This window comes from Mya arenaria, chromosome 11, assembly GCF_026914265.1.
Source record: "Mya arenaria isolate MELC-2E11 chromosome 11, ASM2691426v1".
In the NCBI taxonomy this organism is placed as follows: domain Eukaryota; kingdom Metazoa; phylum Mollusca; class Bivalvia; order Myida; family Myidae; genus Mya; species Mya arenaria.
The window spans coordinates 64074798-64098046 of record NC_069132.1 but is presented as its reverse complement, the minus strand read 5'-3'; the positions used below and the strand labels follow the sequence as shown (position 1 = coordinate 64098046).

The 23249-nt window shown below is 33.7% G+C and overlaps 1 protein-coding gene across 4 annotated transcripts in view; it reads right to left on the bottom strand.

Moving 5' to 3' along the window:
• The window catches only part of LOC128209851 (HHIP-like protein 1), a 38617-nt gene that overhangs the window by 8206 nt on the left and 7162 nt on the right, over positions 1–23249 (bottom strand). For 2 of the 4 annotated variants that reach the window (XM_052914099.1, XM_052914100.1), the window contains exons 2-8: positions 19254–19339; positions 18165–18349; positions 12027–12164; positions 11678–11816; positions 10390–10532; positions 8700–8781; positions 6038–6171 (exon numbers count right to left, since the gene is read on the bottom strand). In XM_052914099.1, the coding sequence (XP_052770059.1) occupies positions 6038–6171; positions 8700–8781; positions 10390–10532; positions 11678–11816; positions 12027–12164; positions 18165–18349; positions 19254–19339 (907 nt within the window). Of the gene's footprint in view, positions 1–2982; positions 3439–5904; positions 6172–8699; positions 8782–10389; positions 10533–11677; positions 11817–12026; positions 12165–18164; positions 18350–19253; positions 19340–23249 lie in introns of those variants that run through there. The other 2 variants (XR_008257068.1, XM_052914101.1) reach the window with 2 other exon arrangements.

Genomic DNA, 23249 nt, shown 5'->3' with positions numbered 1-23249 from the left:
GTCCAGTTGTAAGTACTGATTTTTGCTTAGAAATTTGTATCAAACACAGTAGGAAGTATGTTGAGATTATAAGTAAGTAAGTAATTATTTTATTATAGTGACATGTGTATATATACATCATTACAAATCAATACAAATATAAATAATTTAAACAATTACACCCGGCCCATCGGCCTATAAGTCACCTTAATTATCTTCATGGCTGCAGAAACGAGGCTTACCAAGTTTCCGCAGAACAACTTTCGTGGGGGCAGGGATAAACCAGCGGACATTGTGGCTGCTTTTTTCCCACCTCAGTTAAAATGAAGTTTTAAAAATGTGTTATTTTTCTGGAACTCTTTTGTGCGTAGTGAAAATAATTTGTTTTAAGATATGTAATAATTTGTGGTTGTCCAAATAGATATGCGAGCAATGATTTAAAATATGTCAATAGATAAAGCACTCTTTAAATTCTGAATATTTCTTGAATGCAGCATGAAAACATTTTTGAGAGCCATTTTAAGCAAGAAATGATTTATTTGGTTTTAAATATTGCCAAAAAAAAGTTTCATGGCGCTACAGTCCGCGGTCGTCAACAAGGGAGTTAATCGCGTGATGACAATAAAAAAGTAGTTCCATACGGGTACTTATGTATCTTTGCCCATGGGCAAGATAAGGATTTCCAGCATGACCTTATAATCAATTATCTGGATCTACTTAACTGAGGTGGAAAAAAAGTTTATGACTTTTGAAATGATTCCATAAGGGGTCTAAGCCCCTTTATCATAATTTGGGGATCAACCACTCATACCCAAACAGATTGCCTGTTATTGTTTGAGATTGACAATTGTCAGTGATAGAAACCCAATATAACAAATGTATTCATTTATAAACAGATAAAGTTATGTTGGTGTTTTTGAGATAAATGAAGTAACATATCCTTACTAATATATTTACCAAAATAAATCATTCTATATAAAATTGTATAAAAAATGCATTGAATTTTAACTAAACTTACTAACATAGCAAAGATAGTAAATAAGTTTCAGCATTAAGTATTAAAAAATATACATGAAAGAGAAATATACAAAAGGGAGACAGTTGTGGGATATTGGAATTAATCAGACATGGATGCAACTGTAAAAATTGAATAACAAATCTAATACATAATTATGATGTATGGTAAAAAAGAGCATTGACGGCAGTTAACATAAATTATATTTGACTTAAAGGGACTCTGTCATAGTTGCTTTAGCAAGTAATAACAATTAAAACACAATACATATTGATCTTTCACATTGAAGTTGATCTTGCAAGGCCAATATATAGTATTTCTTGATATTCCAGACAACATGATCAATATTGAACGGGAAACAAATATCAGATTTTGCAAAAGCACCAGTCCTGCAGTTTAAAAATGTGTCATGTACTGGCATTGAAAGTGTTGAAATTTTAACAGCTATGCACTTGTGTCCCTCTATGACCTTTGCAAAATTGTGTTTCTAACGCAGTTTGTAAGTATATGACTTCAAAGGTATTAGTTTTGAAAAAAAAAAAATATATATATATATAATAGCCATTTCTTTCTCAATGGTGCATGCCTTCAGTAAATTAACTTTGGGCTCTATTTACAACTGCCATAACTTGAATTCAGCTTAAAAGTTGTTGCTAATTTCCAATCTTTGAGAGAGTCCCTTTTTCATTTCTATTAAAATCTTACAATACTTGAATGGGCAGTTGACAAGATATTGCCATTTGTGATTATTTAAAAATGTCTCTCTAATAAGCTTCCCCTGACGTCTTCATCATTAAATATGAACCTGTTACAAAACTACATGTACCTCTATAATAATGTGTAAATATTGGATACTAAAAAATAGAGATTAATATTCCTGATAAGAAAACCTAGGAACCATTTGAAAGACATAGTATTTTTGTGGATCATAATCTGGTACCACATATAATGCAAAATATACATGCCAGTCTTGATATAAATTAAAACATGAAACTACAAATATGAATATAAAAGCTATACAAGACATTTAAAATTTGTAAAACATTTTTCAAAACAACACCAGCTGTTATTGCTAATTCATAAGGCCAAACACCAATAACTTTGTGGGCACATTTCCCTGATATACCTTTTTATTTAGTCATAACCCTTATTCTGTTTTTTGTAAGAGTAAAAATATGTACACATATATAGATATAAAGTTTATTTGTATGATGTAAGATTCTAGGGGACATTATATTAATGTTAACAATAAAACAGTATACATACATTTTTGTAGACAATAAAAAAACTGCCTTAATAATATGGTTTCCCTACCAACCTAGCCTGATTATTTCTAACCATGTAACAGGAACCACAACTTTATTTTTGTTTGGCCTTTGAATGCAGTAAAAAACAATAACAAACAATCCTGCACCAACTGCAACCATATAAAAAATTGTCCTAATACATACATAACCAAGCAAATTAAGCTGCTGAAAATGCCACTTTGATGCATGACTTTTTGAAAGTCAATTTCTCCAATTTAAAATAAATACTCCAAAATATATGGTGCAAAATATATTGACAAAACTTGCTCATATACATGTAGAAATTCAATTCTTAACTTTAATGATAAATAAAGGCCACTGACGGTTTATAAATGATTGTAACATGCTTGCTGTGAGGCAAAAAATGCCAGTACTTGATTGTTGTTTTTCTTAGTCCAACAAGGGGCATAATTTGAAAATAATTTAATCCATTGTAATGGGTCTTGCTATACATGAACACATTGTGACTGGTAATATGTGATCAATGATTCTGTAGAATAACATCAAAATATTTTTAATTATTAAATAAGTCTGACGAGGGGCATAATTTGGTAATTATTCAATCCATTGTTAGGAACTTTGCTACACATGTGCAAATTATGACTGGTAATATGTGAAATATGTGAACACTGTTTCAGTTGAATTAGTACTTCAACATATTGTTAATGCCCCCCCCCCCGAATACGAGATTCTAAAGGGTGTTTTTTTTTCATTAAGTATGCTAGTCAATTGTCAGTATTCCATCAATATGACCATTATTGTAAATATAGAAACAAATAAATACATGTATGATTAACATTGGTCCACTTGAGTTCAGGGTAAATTTCATCAAACTGGCTGAACTCACTGGAGAATATACTGTTGTTTTTGTTCTTACAGTAGTACCTGATTCTTGTGCAGTATTTTTAACTAGATCATGTTCTGTTGTATGTGTATTTGGCAAACTCTCGCTGCTTGAGAAAGCTGGACTTGTGTTATTAATTTGAATAGCAGCAGTTGAACTAATACTCAGAATTGTGGAAGTTGACTTCGAAATGATACTCGAAATTGAAGTAGTTGACACCAAATTTGTTGTAATACTTGTAAGATCAGCACTGTTGGTGGATATCTGATGGTCTTCTGTTGTAGAGTTATCACCTGTTAAAATGTGTTTTTTTTGGTTAATTATAGCAACTACAATATTTAAGCCAAACCATAATTTATCATGCAAGCCAAAAAAATGCATTTATAAGGTTCCAATGTTTAAATAATCAGTTTTTCTTTTAACCAATCAATAGGCAATAACTATAAATTTTGGATGATACCAGGTGAACCTATGATTGTTGGTATAATTTGTTATCATTTAAAAGGGCATTTCTTGCTGATAACTGAACAAATATAAATGACAAAAAAAAATGTAATTTTGTTTTATACTTCCACAATAATCAGCAACTTTGCAATCTTTCAAGGCTAAAAAAGCATGTTTCTGATAAAAATCCTATCAAATGTACCAACATCATATTTTGGGGTCACTAGGCCTCAACAATTCACATTTTACTGAACACTGGATACCTCAATTTTCAGAACATATTTTTAGCTTGAACAAAATAATTTTTAGATTCTCATCTGGACTTAAATGGAAAAACATACAGCAATCGACAAAGGGGATTTCAAAGCTCATTTGTTGTTTGTTAATTTCAGCTGATAAAAAGGCATAACTCAATTTTTATTTAACCCATAGTTATGGATCTTGATAAACATGTTCCTATTGTCACTGACAGGTAACATGTGTATTAAGTTTCATATGTACATCTTAAGTGGTTCTGAAGTTATGGCCAGGGTCAAATATAATGAACTCTGACAATAACAGTGACCAAGGCTATGACGTTAAAGCAACCTTACTTATTTGAAAAAACAGACAAACCAAAAATTGGGAGATGGGTGGATTTTACTTAACTTTTTCACCACAAAAGTTTATATTTTGACCTCAACTACACGACAAAGGCAATTCTTTTATCCTTAAAAAGAATTAAAGCAGGGGTTGTATTTTTTTTGGATGAGAATCCACAATTATTTTTTTCTCTTGCCTAGCTACATCATTAAAATTCAAGTCATATATTTAGTTAGTGTATACATAAAGTGCTTTCCAACAACATACATGTGCTATTTTGTTAATCTAAATACTTTATTGCATTTATTTTTCAGATATACACACATATACACAAGCAGGTATGCCCTAAGGAATAATTCATACAAATTGAAAAATGTTTTTGCCTAAATTCTATCAATAAAAGTAAGGTTCATGCAATTTTAATGAGGGTATGTTTTTTTGTGATATTTGTATGTGCGTGTGTGTGTGGTGTAAGTTTGTTTTTGATGTGTATATTTGTGTATGTGATGTCAGTTTGTTTTTGGTGTTTGTATTTGTTAATGTGATGTTAGTTTGTTTTTGGTGTTTGTATTTGTTAATGTGATGTTAGTTTGTTTTTGGTGTTTGTATTTGTTAATGTGATGTCAGTTTGTTTTTGGTGTTCGTATTTGTGTATGTGATGTCAGTTTGTTTTTGGTGTTTGTATTTGTTAATGTGATGTTAGTTTGCTTTTGGTGTTCGTATTTGTGTATGTGATGTCAGTTTGCTTTTGGTGTTCGTATTTGTGTATGTGATGTTAGTTTGTTTTTGGTGTTTGTATTTGTTAATGTGATGTTAGTTTGTTTTTGGTGTTCGTATTTGTGTATGTGATGTTAGTTTGCTTTTGGTGTTCGTATTTGTGTATGTGATGTTAGTTTGTTTTTGGTGTTTGTATTTGTGTATGTGATGTTAGTTTGTTTTTGGTGTTCGTATTTGTGTATGTGATGTTAGTTTGCTTTTGGTGTTCGTATTTGTGTATGTGATGTTAGTTTGTTTTTGGTGTTCGTATTTGTTAATGTGATGTTAGTTTGCTTTTGGTGTTCGTATTTGTGTATGTGATGTTAGTTTGCTTTTGGTGTTCGTATTTGTGTATGTGATGTTAGTTTGCTTTTGGTGTTCGTATTTGTGTATGTGATGTTAGTTTGCTTTTGGTGTTCGTATTTGTGTATGTGATGTTAGTTTGCTTTTGGTGTTCGTATTTGTGTATGTGATGTTAGTTTGCTTTTGGTGTTCGTATTTGTGTATGTGATGTTAGTTTGCTTTTGGTGTTCGTATTTGTGTATGTGATGTTAGTTTGTTTTTGGTGTTCGTATTTGTGTATGTGATGTTAGTTTGTATGTGTCTACAGTTCATTGTCGCTTGGGCCCTTGCCTTGTGTCCCAAAACAGGATTTATCTTTTAATATTCCACTACTGGGCTTGTCCATGTATTTTTCATTGTATTCTTGTGAAAGTCCCTGGGCAAGACAGGTTAAGGGCTTTGCCACATGTAAAACTTTGCCAAATCTGAGCAATGTCTGTAAAAATCCATTCATTTAGGAATTGTACTTCTATGTTTTGAAAAAAATTGACAAGTGTATCACATATTGTAAATAAATTGCACCTTAGAAAAAATAATAGCTGTAGTTCAAAAGAAGAGGACTCAGGTTCTTTTATTGAACAGATATCATATTATTTTTTTTAAGCAGTTTAATTCATTCACAGTACCTTCCTTACCTTAAAACATAAACATAGTTGACAATAACCTTTTTAGCTCATATCCCATGATGCACCAGAGCAACTTCCTGTCAAAGCCAGTGCCCTACTGTACAAGCCAGTACCCATGCAAACAGGCATGAAGACAACATACCAGCCACAGGGGGGATAGTGGATGGAGCATGGCTGACCGTAGCTGTGGTTTTTTGAGGCGTGTTTTCTTGAGGCGTAGTTATTGTTGGTGGAGTCTGGACATCATATCCTTTGCAGTCCTGTGGATTTCCACGTCTTATGTGGTTGAAAAATAGAGAGTCAAACAGTTTGAAAAATAAGATACGATAAAAACACTTACATATGCAAATACTGGACACAGTGGCCAAAACAAGCACAAGCCTGGTGAACTGCTTTAACGACATGCTCAGATAATTAATTTTATGTAGAAGATTGTTTACATTTGTTGATGGCAAGCAAAAGTATAAGGAATCAGACTTGTTCATCCAATATTCTAATTGTGATAACTGAGAACTGAAACAAGAGCTGTCATAGAGACAGCGTGCTCGACTATTCCGCAGCTTTTCAGTGTAAGGATCGAAAAGTTTTGGCGAAAACATGCATGGATCAATGTAAAATTAGATTAGAATGATGCCTGCAAAGATTTGTGTAAAATTCAAAAACATTTAGCCTTTAATGAAATACAGATTTGATGGAAATAGCATGCAATACATTAAAGGATTATAGGTTATATTATAATATTCCAATAATAAAAGGCCATTATTTGCAAAATACAGTTATCTAACTTAGTTGTTCAAGTAGGTTGGGTGGTTGAGTACCATTGTATAAAGTCTCAATGCAATACATCAAGTAGTTGCTGAGATATTAACCTATGTGTGCTAACATGCAAAACCTTAACCAGAATTTATAATTCGCATAATAAAGGGGCAAACATTATAAAATATAGAAGATAGAGTTATCTTACTTCATTATTTAAGAAGGTTGAATGGTTGGGAGCCTGTGTACAAAGTTTCAATGTAATACATGATGTATTCGCTGAGGTATTGACTTAAAAGTGGTTACATGAAAAACCTTAACCAGAATTTCTTTGTCGAATAAAAAAGGACCATTATTTGAATTTAATGCAGACTAGAGTTTTCTAACTTGGTTATTTAAGTAGATTAGATGGTTGAGTACCATTGTATTAAGTCTCAATGCAATACATTAAGTAGTTGCTGAGATATTAACCTATGTGTGCTTACATTCAAAACCTTAACCAGAATTTCTAAGTCAAATAATAAAGGCCCATTTTTTGCATTATATTCAAATAATTGTTATCTTCATTAATTTAGTAGGTTAGATAGTTGGGAATACATATCCAAAGTTTCAATGCAATAAATGATCTATTTAATGAGATAATGACTTACATGCAAAACCTTAACCAAGATGTGACGCCAATGCCGACACCAGGGTGAGTAGTATAGCTCTCCATATTCTTCGAAAAGTCGAGCTAAAAATCAGGTTTCTGATGACTGTGCAAATGAATAGTGAAATATTTCATGTGCATGAGTACTACAATCCAAAATGCCTTTAGAAATTTACAAAAACAAGAAACGCCGCAATGCGACGAAACCAGGTTTTTAATGATTAACAGAAGAACTTCAGGCTGTGTCTGTTTTTCTATTTTTAGTAACAGTGACCTTGACCCTAGGGACCCCAAATGTAATCCATTGAAAGGTATCCATAAACTCTTCCTTTATACCAAGTTGGGTCAGGATATGTCAACCCTAACTTAAGTTATTCAGTTTCAACCATTATTCTATTTTTAGTAACAGTGACCTTGACCTTGAATCTAGGGACACCAAACGCAATCCCATTAAAGGTATCCATAAACTCTTCCTTTATACCTGATTTGGTCAAAATATGTGGACCCTGACTAAAGATATTCAGATTCAACTGTTTTCCTAATTTTAGTAACAGTGACCTTGACCCTAGGGACCCCAAACGCAATCCCATGAAAGGTATCCATAAACTCTTCCTATAGACCAAGTTTAGTCAAGTTATGTCAACCCTAACAAAAGTTATTTAGTTTTTCTATTTTTAGTAACAGTGACCTTGACCTTGACCCTAGGGACCCTTAATGCAATCCCATGAAAGGTATCCATAAACTCTTCCTATAAACCAAGTTTAGTCAAGATATGTCTACCCTAACTAAAGTAATTCAATTTCAAACGTTTTTCTATCTTTAGTAACAGTGACCTTGACCTTGAACCTAGGGACCCCAAACACAATCCCATAAAAGGTCTCCATAAACTCTTCCTATAGACCAAGTTAAGTCAAGATATGTCATCCCTAACTAAAGTTATTCAGTTTCAACCGTTTTTCAATTTTTAGTAACAGTGACCTTGACCTTGACCCTAGGGACCCCAAATGCAATCCCATGATAGGTCATTATAAACTCTTCCTATAGACCAAGTTCAGTCAATGTATGTCATCCCTAACTAAAGTTATTCAGTTTCAACTATTTTTCTATTTTTAGTTACAGTGACCTTGACCTTGACCCTAGGGACCCCAAACACAATCCCATGAAAGGTACCCCAAAACTCTTTCTATAGACCAAGTTTGGTCAATATATGTCAACCCTTACTAAAGTTATTCAGTTTCATAGGTGAGTTTGATGCCGCCCGCCCGGCCGAACATTAACGTTCGTCATTCTAATAATCAGGTTTCACTATGTGAAAACCTGGTTAATAAAAGATAAGAAGTACAGCATTCTATCAACAATGAGGACACGAAAAACAACTTTACAACTGCAATAAGCTTACCTGATGGGGTCGACAATCTTGTAAACAGTTCCGGCACGAACAGTTGTGGAGGCATAGTCGGTTGACAGCATGTACACCTCCCCTGAAATGGTAAAAAATATTTATATTAAAGATGCACTCATACTCCCAAATAAGATGTACATGTACCACAATTAATACAGTTGTTTTAATTTACCGAAAAGGAATTAATTAATATCGAAAACAATGGTTCTAATGAAGGATACTTTGTCTAATTGGAAAGAAAGGTGCAGAAAACACAGTATTTCTACCTTATGCGATGATAGATGATCACTGTAAATCATTTAGGACCCACCAGTCATTTAATACCTGAGTGTGCATTTACAGTATTAAATACACTGTTACAATCTTGTTATCAGTAATTAATATTATATCCATAAATGCATTATTTAGTAAGTAGTTAAAAAAGCCTTATCACTCAAAATTAATGTTTGTTATACATGTGTATTTGTTGATTTTAAATATGAGTGTCACTTTAAACAACTTTTTTTTGATAGGTCTAATACAACATGAACTTTACCACAATGCAAATTTGATGAATACAATCAAAGGAGCCTAAATCATCAAAAATATAAGTACCTACAGAACGTAGTACAACATCTTAGTCAAATTGCAGAAAACTGCAGATATGGTAGCATATACACATGTACTTCCACTGAATTAAAAACTTTTAGATTAAGATTGAGATTGTTTCAGTGAAATACTAGGTGGAAAGAATTTAAGCCTAAGCAAAAATAATATGTTTGGTTAAGGTTACATCTTTTCCAAAAACAGGTTTGGTAGGAAGAATATTTTTTTCATTTTTTTTTTTTTTTGTTAGGCTTTATGCTAGAACTTTATTGTCATCATTGGGGAAGGGCGTAAATGAAGTATGCAGTATCAAGCTTTTTAAACTACCTGTAGATATTAAAATACACAAAAAAAAGACAAAAAAAAACTGACAGACTTTAAAACCGCAGGGTGGGTCGTTATTTCGTAGGCAGCCTCAGGTCAGGCAACCCAAACTAGAAGTGTTTTTTAAGGCCATATCTTAAATAGAGGGAGGCGTTTAAACATTTGATGTAAAAACACTTAGATAGTATGTAAAACTATGTTATCACAGGTGTTGTTATTACAATTTATACAACAACAACCCTGTAAATAGCTCTCAGCCAATTAAGTGCCTGCCATTCACCATGAAGCAACTTCAAATTTTGTAGCAGATGGCAAAAACATTTTTTTGGACATGCACATTTCAAGACTAAAATGGAAGTTAATATATTAAGAAATGAAGACTTATATACTAAAGATCATTTATGACAAAATTTAGATAAATCTGTTCCGTAATTCTATTGTAAATTGTGTTACACCTCTGACAATTCAAGTTTAAAGCACACTGAAAGAGTAGCCATTTTTCTGATTCTCTCCCTTCAAAACATCTTTCCCAGTTTCCTTTCAGGCTCGTTTCTGGATCCCCCACTCATGCCCTTTGGTCAGATTTATATAATTATGCCTATCTTCCAAACTTCCAAACAAAGTATACATATAATCCTTATATACTAATTTTATAGACCTACCATCCTCATCCTTGCTGATATGATGCTGGTATAAAAGTTCGTCATTAGCAGTGGTTACAGATATCAGAAACACCCAATTTAAGTTCTTTAGGATCCAAATAACATTTTATACCCACCCTCCTCATCCTCGCCAAATGATATGATGCTGGTGGCGTAGTCGTTGACGAGAGGGGGTACACAGACATTCGAAGCACACATCTTCAGTTCCTTGTTTGTCCACGTGTCATTGTTGGCATGGTGGAGAAGACGGAAAAGACGCCTGAAAAATTCATGGTCTCAGTGTCAACTTATTAATATAAAAGAAGTTGTTAAGCACTTCTTGTGCTTGATATTTTACATCAAATTCATTCATAAGCATTTATTATTTGGACTTTTTTCTTCTTAATTTCCATACATTTGTATCCCATATTTTCTTGCAGTAGGTCAAATGGTCACAGTAAAGGTCACCTGAGGACAACATTGATATTTGTTTTCAAAATTGTACACATGGTCCAAATTTAGCTTAACAGGACACAGTTTAGGTCATCAGGGGACAACATTGATATTTACTATCAAATCTGTAGAGAAGGTGTAAATTTCATTGCTACAGCTTCAAAAATAAGAAAGCAGGTAAAAAGGTCACAGTGAAGGTCATCAGAGGACAACATTGATATTTATTATCAAAACTGTAGACAAGGTCCAAATTCCATTGCTATAGCTTAAAAAAATAAGAAAGTAGGTCAAAAGGTCACAGTCAAGGTCATCTAAGCACAACATTAATGTGTTTGCAAAATTGTACTCATGGTCAAAAGTGGGCCAGGATAGCTAATAAATAAATGAGTTTTTAATTTTTTAAGCTGTCTGACTATAACAAACGTGAACGAGTCCATTAATGCTGTGTTTTTTATACAAATGTGCCACACCTATGACACAGACAATTTCTGCACGATTATGCAGGCATATAATTAAGTTCCTCTGTAGGTTTCCTGTCCGTAAAAACAACAGATGATTGAAAAGGCAGAAGAGGTTTAATGAATTAATTAGTGTCAAAGAAATTGATGATTGAAAAACCAGTCTGTATCTGTTAAAAACATTAACCAGTATCAAATGCACTGACTGCCTGTTTGTAATGAAAATAACAGACTATGCAATCACTTTTGTACAAAACAGAAATTTTGGAAATATTTATATTTTCTCGTATTTTATCACTGTTATTCCTTACTCATCAAATAAATCTGTACAAACCCTTTAGTTCGGCCAAAAAGTAATTTTCAATAATTTCTTGAAAAAGAATTTGAAAAAGACCTTTTGGTCTAAACATCAATAAAGTTATTTTTTTAAACCAACATCAAACGTTTCTTTTCGCATTATACATTAAATTTTCAATCTAGATTCAATCAACTAAAAACACTTAAAACCACATACCCACTCATAAAATCTCCATATATGTAGTAGCCCTGGAGATTTGGGCTTTGGCAACCGCGATAAAAATGGCCCCCGGTCACAGACTTTCCAAAGGAATGTGGATAATCCCAGATGGGGGCTGTCACATTTCCTCCTGATGCTGAAATGTAGCAAAAGAAATAACTGATATTAATAAAACACATGTATAATTTAACACCATGTTCTTGTTTCAATATATATTGTTTCAAATATTAATTTCCAGTACACTTCCTATCTCTTATTCAATCTTAAATAAGCTCTCCAATAACTGCAATTATTTCAGAAATATTAACTTATTTAGGTTTAGAATAATGTAACAAGCACCACCTACCATATTTACATGCAGAGCAGTAAGGGGCTGTACCCTCCATTTTCTTCCACCCATAGTTAGCTCCCTTCTCTATCAAATCAATTTCTTCTCTGGCACTCTGCCCAACATCTCCGCAAACAATGCGACCTTTTCCAAATTCTGCAAAAAAAAGTTTCTTTTATTCCCATATAACTGGCATAATAAATATAAGCACAGTGACTTATTTCTGTCCTGTTGCCAAGGGAAATAACTCAACAATATTACAACAAGGTCTGGTTAGCCTGTGGTTGGCGCACTCCTTTTCACAAAAGCAACCTGAATTTCATTTCTGGCCTGGGTGCAAGTAAGTTTGCTTGGTGGTCACCAAGCCTGACAAATGGGTTTCCTCCTGGTTCTCTGATTTTCACAATATCACAAGACCACACTCTTGCGCAACATCATACCGACAAGAGTTACTAAGAGCATAAGTTGATATACTTTCTTCACAATACTTGTAAAATATATCAAGATGAAACTAACTACAACAACTACAACAATAACTAGAGCTGTCACAGGAGTGACGAATACCCCCAAATGCCGCCTGGACACAGGAAAGGCAAACCATTCCTTTGAAAAGAGGCCATAATTCCAAGGTAACTGCACACTGCATCTTCTTTTATCATGCATGTATTGTTTTGTTTAAATCTGTTGAGTAATTTAGAAGTTACACTACTGACAAGAAAAACTAGCCTTTCATGAGTTATCGTCCAGAAACCGTTTTTCTATTTTTAGTAACAGTGACCTTGACCTTGGCCCCACCAGCCCCAATATAGAACTTGACCTGTATCTTCTGATGTTACACCTCTGTACCAATTTTTTTTCAAATCTGTCTAGCCTTTCATGAGTTATCATCCGGAAACTATGAAAACCAACAGACCGACCGACAGACCGACCGACAAGCTCACTCCTATATACCCCCTCAAAGTTTGTTTGTGGGGGTATAAAAAGGCCCACATGCCATGACAAATATTTTATGATTAACCTAGACAGTTTTTGGTAAAAAAATAATAACCCATGTTGTATTTGCTTGTTAATTAAAATAGAGTCATTATAGTAAATATACTTAAAAGAGCTTACACAATTCTTTAGATCTCAAGATTCATGTGTGGTTGGGGGTGGGGGAGAAGGGGGGAGGCTGTTTTATCAATAATCCTAGGAGAAATTTTGTACCTAAGAGACACCATCTACATGTATACTGAAGCTGTACTGATATTGCCAATCTTCTTCAATACCGGTTCCGCATCTACCATATCGATAGGGAACAAAATCACCCCTTGTAATCTTGATAAAAAGGCCCTCAGTAAATTATATACTAAGTTAGGTCAAATGCTAAATACCCGTTTTGACCTTATCAAAGAAAAACATGAATAAAAAGTTCATCAATTACGGTTTCATATCTCTAGAAATTAGTGCCTCATCAAGTTTTATCACCATTTCATCACAAAAGAGGTGCTTGAAGCTGTGAAATATCTGATTAATTTCTGGAACAAGGGTAGAACTATATACTTCTTAGATTCTATTGACATCTAAATTGATTGTAAGATCATGCATGCTAGGCTTTGATGAACTCTTCTGTTTGAAATAAGATTTACTCCAGATAACTTTGTACAGCTCTACTTAAGTAAACACACCTTTTTTTAAGTATTCAAACCCCTTATTTTAGGTCACCAGCTCAAAATACACATAACTTCATAAATCATAATAATTCGATCTAGTTGCATAGCATGAAATATATAAATAAAATATCATTTACACAAATAGAGCAGGTATTTACATGTTTATCATATTAACAAATGCTAATCAACAAACATAGCTAATTGTGATATAGTATCCTCTTTTTTGGAACCAATCCAAGTGTAACTAGAACTGAAGGTGGACGGGTGAATTTGGCAGTCTGCCAACCCAATTTCTGTTTACCCCCCCCCCACCCCCCCCCACACATGAGTACCAAGGAAATAATACAGGTGTAAAAAATCACATATACAAAGGTTCACATAATGGTCATGGATATCTAAAAGTTTGAGAAAAATATATTGAAAAATGACAAAGGAGTAGGCCACCAAAGCGAATATTACCCCACTCCCACCCACCTCAGGGGAGATAACAAACCTGTTTCTCTCATTTTCACCATAAAGGGGTCATGATGAAAAATGACAAAGGAGTAGGCCACCAAAGCGAATATTACCCCACTCCCACCCACCTCAGGGGAGATAACAAACCTGTTTCTCTCATTTTCACCATAAAGGGGTCATGACTCCTGACAGGATATTCCAAAATGAAGGTGGACGGGTGAATTTGACAGTCTGCCAACCCAATTTCTGTTTACCCACCCCCACCACCTCCCCCCCCACACATGAGTACCAAGGAAATAATACAGGTGCACAAAATCACATATACAAAGGTTCACATCATGGTCATGGATAGCTGAAAGTTTGAGAAAAATATATTGAAAAATGACAAAGGAGTAGGCCACCAAAGCGAATATTGTAACAAATTTAAGGCCTGTATGCACCTAACTTCAGGACTTTTGATGGTCTTTTTAAGGACAAAATCAATTAAAGGTCTTTTTAAGGCCATGCAAACATTCTGATTAATACAGGTGCACCAAATCACATATTCAACAGTTCATATCATGGTCATTGACATCTGAAAGTTTGAAAAAGATTTATAGAAAAAATGAGAAACTAGAAATGTGTCCATAGGACACGGATGCCCCCACTTCGATTTTTTGTCACAGAAAATAAGCCATAATGATTATTCAGGATAATCTGAGGGCCCTAACTCCTAAATGATTAAAGCGATTTCCATGGCTATCGAACTTGATCAAGATATTATGGTCACAAACATGTGTTAAAAGTTTGGTGAGGATTGGACAAACAGTTTTCAAGAATTAGATCGGAAACAATCTTCGGGACGTATTTTTCAAGTCTTTTTTTGCAAATAAAGGGCCGTAACTGCTAAATGACAAAAGCGATTTCCATGGCTATCGAACTTGATCAAGATATTATGGTCACAATCATGTATGTAAAGTTTGGTGAGGATTGGACACATACTTTTCAAGAATTAGATTGGAAACATATATTTTTGAATTATTTTTGGCAAAAAAGGGCCGTAACTCCTAAATGACTAAAGCGATTTCCATGACTATCGAACTTGATCAAGATATTATGGTCACAAACATGTGTTTAAAGTTTGGTGAGGATTGGACAAACGGTTTTCAAGAATTAGATCGGAAACAATCTTCGGGAATTTTTGGCAAAAAAGGGCCGTAACTCCTAAATGACTAAAGCGATTTCCATGACTATCGAACTTGATCAAGATATTATGGTCACAAACATGTGTTTAAAGTTTGGTGAGGATTGGACAAACGGTTTTCAAGAATTAGATCGGAAACAATCTTCGGGACGTACGTACGTACGTACGTACGTACGTACGTACGGACAAGGGCAACCCTATATGCCGCCACTTTGTGGGGGGCATAAAAAATGACCAAGGATTAGGCTAGACAAAGCTGTATAATTTTTGCCTATTTTAACTTATTCAGGGGCCATAATTGGAGACATGATCATGTGATTCCAACCACAATCACAGGGGCAAATGTTCTCACCATGGCTAAAAGTTTGAAAAAGATTCATTCAAAAATGACGAAGGAGTAGGACGAACAAAACTAATTTTACCCAATTTTAACTCATTAAGGGGCCACAACTCCACTCAGGATCATGTGACTCCCACCAAATTCATGGAGGCAAAGGTTTACATCATGGCCATTAATATTTGAGAGTTTGAAAAAGATTTGCTCAATAGCTTCAAAGAAGAATCCTGGACAAAGCTAATTTTGCCTAATTTAACTCATTAAGGGGCCACAACTCCACTCAGGATCATGCGACTCTGACCAAATCCACGGAGGCACAGGTTTACATCATGGTCATTAATATTTGAAAGTTTGAAAAAGATTTGTTCAATAACGACAAAGATGAATCCCGGACAAAAAAAAACGGACGGACAGACGGACAGACGGACAGACAGACAGACAGACGGACAACCCGATTCCAGTATACCCCCCCAAACTTTGTTTTGGGGGGTATAATAAGGTCACTTTAAGTGCATCAGACTCATTCACTAATCTTTGATTAGAGATTATATTTACCAGGTGTTAATGATAAGAAAATAGAACAAAGATCAAATTGATATTCCACATGTTTTTTTGCCATTTTATCTTTAGAAACAGGTTAATTATCCAAGTCAATTAGGTTATAAAATCAAGTTCATAAAGGGAAAACCAGGGGTGTTGTAATGAATGATGATGATTGTTTAGAGAATATTTGCTGCGCCATCAAATATTATGAAAGTATTGCTTCCTGTGATCAGCAAGTGGAATTTATTTTGATCTTACATCAAAACTCAACAAATTTTCTTTGTCTTTCTTAAGAAAATGACAAAATTATTGTTATTTGGAAAATCACATGTCAGGGAAGCATTTAAAGTCATGATGTCATTTAAAAGATTCAACACAGCATTATAAGTGAATGCTCAATAACACTTAGAATTCATACCTCTCCCTGCCGTAAAAAATAACGTAAGTGAAAATAACATGATATTTCATCGAAAAGCATGTGAAATAATTTCTTAAACAAGATGCAAAGTTTTATTCTGTCAGGTAGTTAACTTTTAAGTAAAAACAAGAGAATCGAAAAAGAATTATCTATCTTAAATGAAATATTTGATAACACTTAGAATGCATTAAATGTTTATCTTTATTCAAAACAGTGAGCCTTGGGTCCTTCAAAATGACTTAACCTTATAAAATAAAGTGACAATGTGGATTATATGCTAATAAATATTTTGATTCATTAAGCACTACTTTGATGATGGGTATTCTACTCTAGATTCAATTGTATGAAGGAACATCTTATCAGTGATCAAATTGATGATTGGTAAATCCATTAGTAACCATATTATCAATCTTTAAGCAAACTGTTTTATTGGGAATGTTCAACACAGACAGTTTAAAATTTTAAATAACACTTTCAATATAGTTAGTGACTCACAGCCAATTCTATAAAAAACAGCTATTTTTAGGTTTGGTAAAAAGTAGTCAAAGTGTTCAATGATTGGTCATTATTTATCCAATAATCTGTTGACCAATTAAAATGCTTGCATATTCAAACTAATAAAAAGATAACCTGCGGATAATTGATCCAGTTTAATACAATTGGCCCCATAACACAATGTTTAACACAAGTTGATATTAAAATACTTAGTTATAGCGTCTTTGTTAAAATGGCTGCAATATGATAAAAAAAAGTGAGAATTTAATTAGCTGTGCATTCTTAATATCTCATTTAAAGACAAAAGATAAAAATAAAGTTGTCAAAATTGTAAATCTGTGAGAATCCAGCTTTAAATGCATACTGTTAAGTGAAAGGGGGAGACAATTCAATGACTGAAGCTAGGATTATGGTTCTTGGCCACTGCACTTGTCCATATTGCCCTCTGCCTATGTTTGAAGTTTTATTAAAACTCATCAGTAGTTTTGAAGTGTTTCTCTAGACAAGGGTAGGATGGATGGACACAGGTCGGACAGACAAAAAATGAACTATAAAAAGGCCAAAGAAAATTTATTTTGTGGTTCAAGGTTACATCTTGTCCAAAAAAAGGTAGGGTAGGTAGGTGGATTTCTTATAAGGCTTTGTTAGAATTTTATTGTCATAATTGGGAATTGGTGCAAAAGTAATTTTCAGGTTAAGCTTCTTAAACTTCATAGTAAAACACATGCACAAAAAAATGATCTTTTTAACCAATTGAGTACAAAAAACAGTCACGTAGACACCTTTTTATAAGGTAGGGGTGGGTAACTCAAACAAGAAGTTTTTTGTTTTATTTCTTGTTAGTTAAAACCTGTTGGCTCTATATCTCTTAGCTTGATTTCTTCATTGGCTCGAAACTTGATGAAAAGTACTGATTTTTTTAAACTCTTTATACTATATGTAAGAATTCCCACTTGGTTCAGTAATTGTGTGGCTGAAAGTATTTTGGCCTGTAAGCCTCGAATATCGAGCCAGCAGACTTTGAATATACAAGTACAAAATCTTGAATTCTAATAAAAAAAAAAAAACTTACTAGTGATAGGGTCCCCTCGGTCTTTTCCACACCTCCAAATGTTTCGGACACCGTATGCATAAACTTCAGGCAAAGCCCTTATGTCGTTGACGAACGGATTGTCTGGTGGAATGCTGTACTCTGTACGTCTAACATAGTCTACATTGTCCACATCTATACGCAGTACTTTCCCGAGCAGAGAATTCCTGAAAAGTTATGAAAGCGTTGCTGTGTGTAATGTCTAAATCTACCAAATTAGAGAGTGTTTCTTTTGTTTTCTCCTTTATTGGAATTGTAACAAAGGGTTGGCACTTAACGGTCCAGTTACTTGCATGCATGTACCAATAAATTGCAGGCTTTTCATTTATACCAAATGCCAGTTATTCAGCATTGTCCTTGACAACGAGGTACAAATCAGTAATGTCACTAACTACCTTCATGATTGAAATTATTACAATATGCTAAAGCAATCATTGTACAATTTCCATTGGTTTGAGTGTCCCGTATAACTTATTTCTTGGTTCGAGTGTCCCGTATAACTTATTTCTTATTTCGAGTGTCCCTTATTACTTATTTCTTGGTTCCAGTGTCCCTTATTACTTATTTCTTGGTTCCAGTGTCCCTCGGGTATTTCTTATCTCTACAATAAATCTGTTTGGTGAGACTAAGCAGTCCTGTTTCACCATAGGAACTTCAGGTTATTCAAATGTCTTAGAATGAAGCCTCATTGTCTGATACATTGTCATCGCAAATCCTTATGCAGGAATTGTGTATCGAATGACTGGCAGTAGCTAGGCAACATTTAAAACCCTGCAAAATTCTTAATGATTAAGCCTTAGTACTTAATAATTTAATGACTGCCTTTTACAATTTCATTTGCTAAAATGTATGCTTTATTTTTTTCATCATGAAGTCAAAAAGTCATCGAAATTAGTATTTTGGATGTGAAGCATGAATATGAATGTTATTACTGCTTGCCATAACATTTTTGAACAAGCCCTGATGCACAAAAGCCAGAACTTGAGCAAGAGCGGAAAGCATTTTACCAGTGCAGGCATTACGCTAATTTTGACTACTAATAAGACTGATGGATTTTTTATAGATACATACAAGTCTTGGCCGGAGTTGAGCGGATCTCCAGCCATCCCTCCGTCCCCGATAAACAAATACATGTACCCATCGTCTCCAAACAAAATCTGAAATAATTCATAACCATTTTATAATTAAAAACATAAAAGATCACACTCCTCAGTCCTGGAGGAAATTTAATGATACTGTTGGACACACATATGACATCCACAATAGGCCATTTGCACAGGAAAGATTTTAGCCAGATTTTGCACTGATCATAAATTGCTACAAGGATTACCCGGTTTCAATTTCTACATAGTTTGAATTTCGATTTTCATTGTTTAAATTATATAGATAAAGAGCTGAACTATCTGTGCAAAACTGTGCAGTATAAAATGCACCAAGAGGTATAAAAAAAACAAGTGGTTAATTGCTAAAAAGCCTTTTTATAACATTATGCTACATATATAAATATGATAATTTACAAGGTTTCTGAAGCATTTATGCTGAATGGACCCATAATCTTAAAGGATGAAAATGAAAAAGGAGTATCTCTTTCTCTGCTGAGTAAATTAGAGTAATTTTGCCTAAAGCTTTTTGCATATTAAAATAACACTTCATTCCTAAAAAACAAAAAATCATTTTTTATAAATATTTTCCACATTATTATTTAGAAAAATCACAAGACATTCATTGTCTCATAAGTAGTAAAACAAATGTGTATTTCCTTAGTAATATATAACTTAGAGCAGTATAATGTTACAATACTTATTATAATAATCAACTTGACGTTGATTAATTAAATTTTGCCCTACTAATTTCGAGTCCAACATAACATCCGGAAAAATGAATAAAATATTCATTTTTGGCATAAAATGTGTCTGCCATGTCATTAAATAATCTTACTTTCATTGCCATAAAATACCAAATGTTATAGTACATTAACCCATGATGGAACCATCTCCAGAGGACAGCATTTTATAATCTATCCTTAACTTATTTTTAACTGATTCATAAAGTTTTGAATTAAATCGCAAATGACATTCAGGCGCGTAGCTGCTTATACGCAAGTAAGCTGCAAAATCCACATGATTTGATCTGACAAATAAAATCAGCCAAAGTTGCAGTATGGCGTACTTGACTAAATGATCCTAAAACCTTCCATTTTCCAATACTAAAAAAGCACCTCAGAATGCACCATGGTTTACAAAATTTTCTGAGGAGGCATGCTTCCGGACATCCCTGACACATTTATGAATCCACATAAATAGAGGGCTAGCTATGCCCCTGACATTTAAGATCCTGTATTTAACACCTAATGAAGATTATTTTCCTTTCATAAAAAGGCATGAGGTTTTTCTATGTAAATTGAAACATTAATCAATCATTCATGATAAATATTATGTTATAATTAATGATAAATAAACACAAACATATTGACAAATATTTTGTAAACGTGACATAACTTAATTAACAAAATATAAACAAAACCTAAAACGTGCATTTTTGAACATTAACCTATACCTACCCTTTACCTTCATGATTATTGGATTGAATTTCCCCCATGTGTGTTTTTTTTAAGGTAAACCATCCATCATTAGGATGCAAAGATGAGTTAGCGCATTTAGATACAATATATTGACATTTAGATTATTTATATGTTAAATTTACATTGATTTAATATAATATATTTTTTTGCATAGATTTTTGTATAACATCATTTAAAGCGACAGTCCGCAAATCGGGCAAATTAGCCATGAAAAAAAAATAAAATTCATCTATGTGTTGATAAGCATTCCTGACTGACGAATCCAAAAAAAATTTGGTTCAAATCGACCTAGAAATGAGTTTTTCGTGTCATTTTCAATATCTCTTCTTAACTATCGGCCCCCGAGAGTTAACGGTTATATAATTGAAAAAAACAGTGGGATTCCAAAGTTCTTGCGCATGCGCAGGGCGATACTATTTCCCGGTCTCTCCTCGTAAAATCCGGTCTCATCCGGTCTCATAATTCCCGGTTCATAACTTATGGCCCCAGGCAACGGATTGTGTTGCTGATGTTTATAACACGATTTTGACAATCTTATTTGTTTTTATATGTAACAAAATGGTATAAAATATATAAACATTATGTCTTAATTTATGCAATTTGTTATAGGTATACACTATTTATGCAATTCGTGTTAAAGGTGTAGAGAAAGATGCGATGCAGTACAAATGCTCATGTTTTTTGCATAAAAGATTGAGGACGGCTAGAGTATGAAGTAACTTAGAATTGCACCTTTTAAATTATGTTATGTTATGTTATTGTTCTTCCTTTTATGTTTACCCCCGACATAAAAAATTTTAAGCATAAATGATTACAATTGAAAAATTCCATGTTTGCATATCCGACTCATATCTGATTTACATGTAGTCAAGCATTGTTATTTTTTGTATTACTATTATCAATAGTATACTTATAACTGAATTTAATATGAAAAAAAACACACACTCAATGTGTTTGTTATTCATGACATTAATTTCAGTACATGTGCATATTTCATGTTTTTATCTTTGCCTAAATTTATTTTATGTTTTATTGATATAAAATTTGAAATAAATAGTGACACAATTATCATCAAATATCTAATGTTTTAATCAACTGTAATCTTTTGTAATCCTATTACCCCCCGCGGTCATTAACACCTTTTTGATCACGCCCGATAGCTACTATAAAACAGAGACCGGAGGAGACCGGGACCGGATGAGACCGGGACCGGGAAATAGTATCGCCCCCAAGAGTAGTCGGAAAAACCGTAGACCTACTTTCTCTTTTGCCGTCTAAAAATAGCAACTTTCGGCAATTTTCAATTTGTTAAATCTAAGTTATTAAAGCGATTTTTTAAAAAATAATTGCGGTTCAGTCGGTCTGAAACAATGTGGAACTTATTAAAAACTTTTGAAATACGGTTACTTTTGCGGACTGTCGCTTTAAATAATGATGTTGCTATTAATTGCACCAGTCAATTTTAACCAAGGTCCCTATTATAAGCCCTGGGAATAGCGGGGACTTTTACTTTCAGTCCAGCCAAACCCAGATAAAAAACCCACCCTGCAGGGACAAACTGCTAGTAAATTCCACACCAAATACCTCCGCACGCCGGGGACATCCTAGGTAAGGCCCATTTCCAGCTATTTTCAGTGCGAAAACAAAACCACCGCTTTCCCTGGTATACCCCTAGACCTTGGGCCTTGGTTTAAATTGACTGGTGCACTATGATATGATATATCTAAGGAAGGTAATAATTAAAAATTGTGCAATGATTACGTAGCAATTCTATTTGTTTCTTTAAAATAACATAATGCCTATATGATACGAAGCTCTGGGTGAAAACATTACAAGTATTTGAAACAAAAAAAATACATACTTCAAAGTAGCAATTGTTAGTATAAATATGACATTGTATTGCATGGATAACCTCCAATAATTTTAAAGAAGATCACAGACGTAATCTAATATGGTTTTGATATTATTATAAACATGTATTAAACTGCTTTTAATATGGACAAGTACGTGACTAGAACATTATTATTGCCACATCATGATATTGAAAGCTTTAAATAGTTTGAGTTTCATAATGTAAGAGGGTGGTTTTGCATAATAGATAAGAAAAATAGATACGGTAAAAAATTAGAACATAAACTTAACGATCTGGTATTCCATATATGCAACTTACTAGATTGAACTTTAATTTAAGATAAGAAACTAAGTGTTTTGATTGGCCTGTATATTTAGCTGACCAATCCTGTGAAAGGAACCCTTGAGGCAAGGAAAAGGGTAAGATCAATATTGAATACTGGCCCTCAGATGTTCAACCTATCAGGTATGCATGCAGGATTCATATAGTATGGAGCAAAACAGGGTTCATTGCCCCTCCCCCCAGGGCAGGAACAGAAGCCGACCAGCACCCCCCACACATGACGGGCCTCATCACAGTGCCAATTTATTGAAAGTTTTGAGGGGTTGGGCAGAAATAGGGTACGAGAGCAATC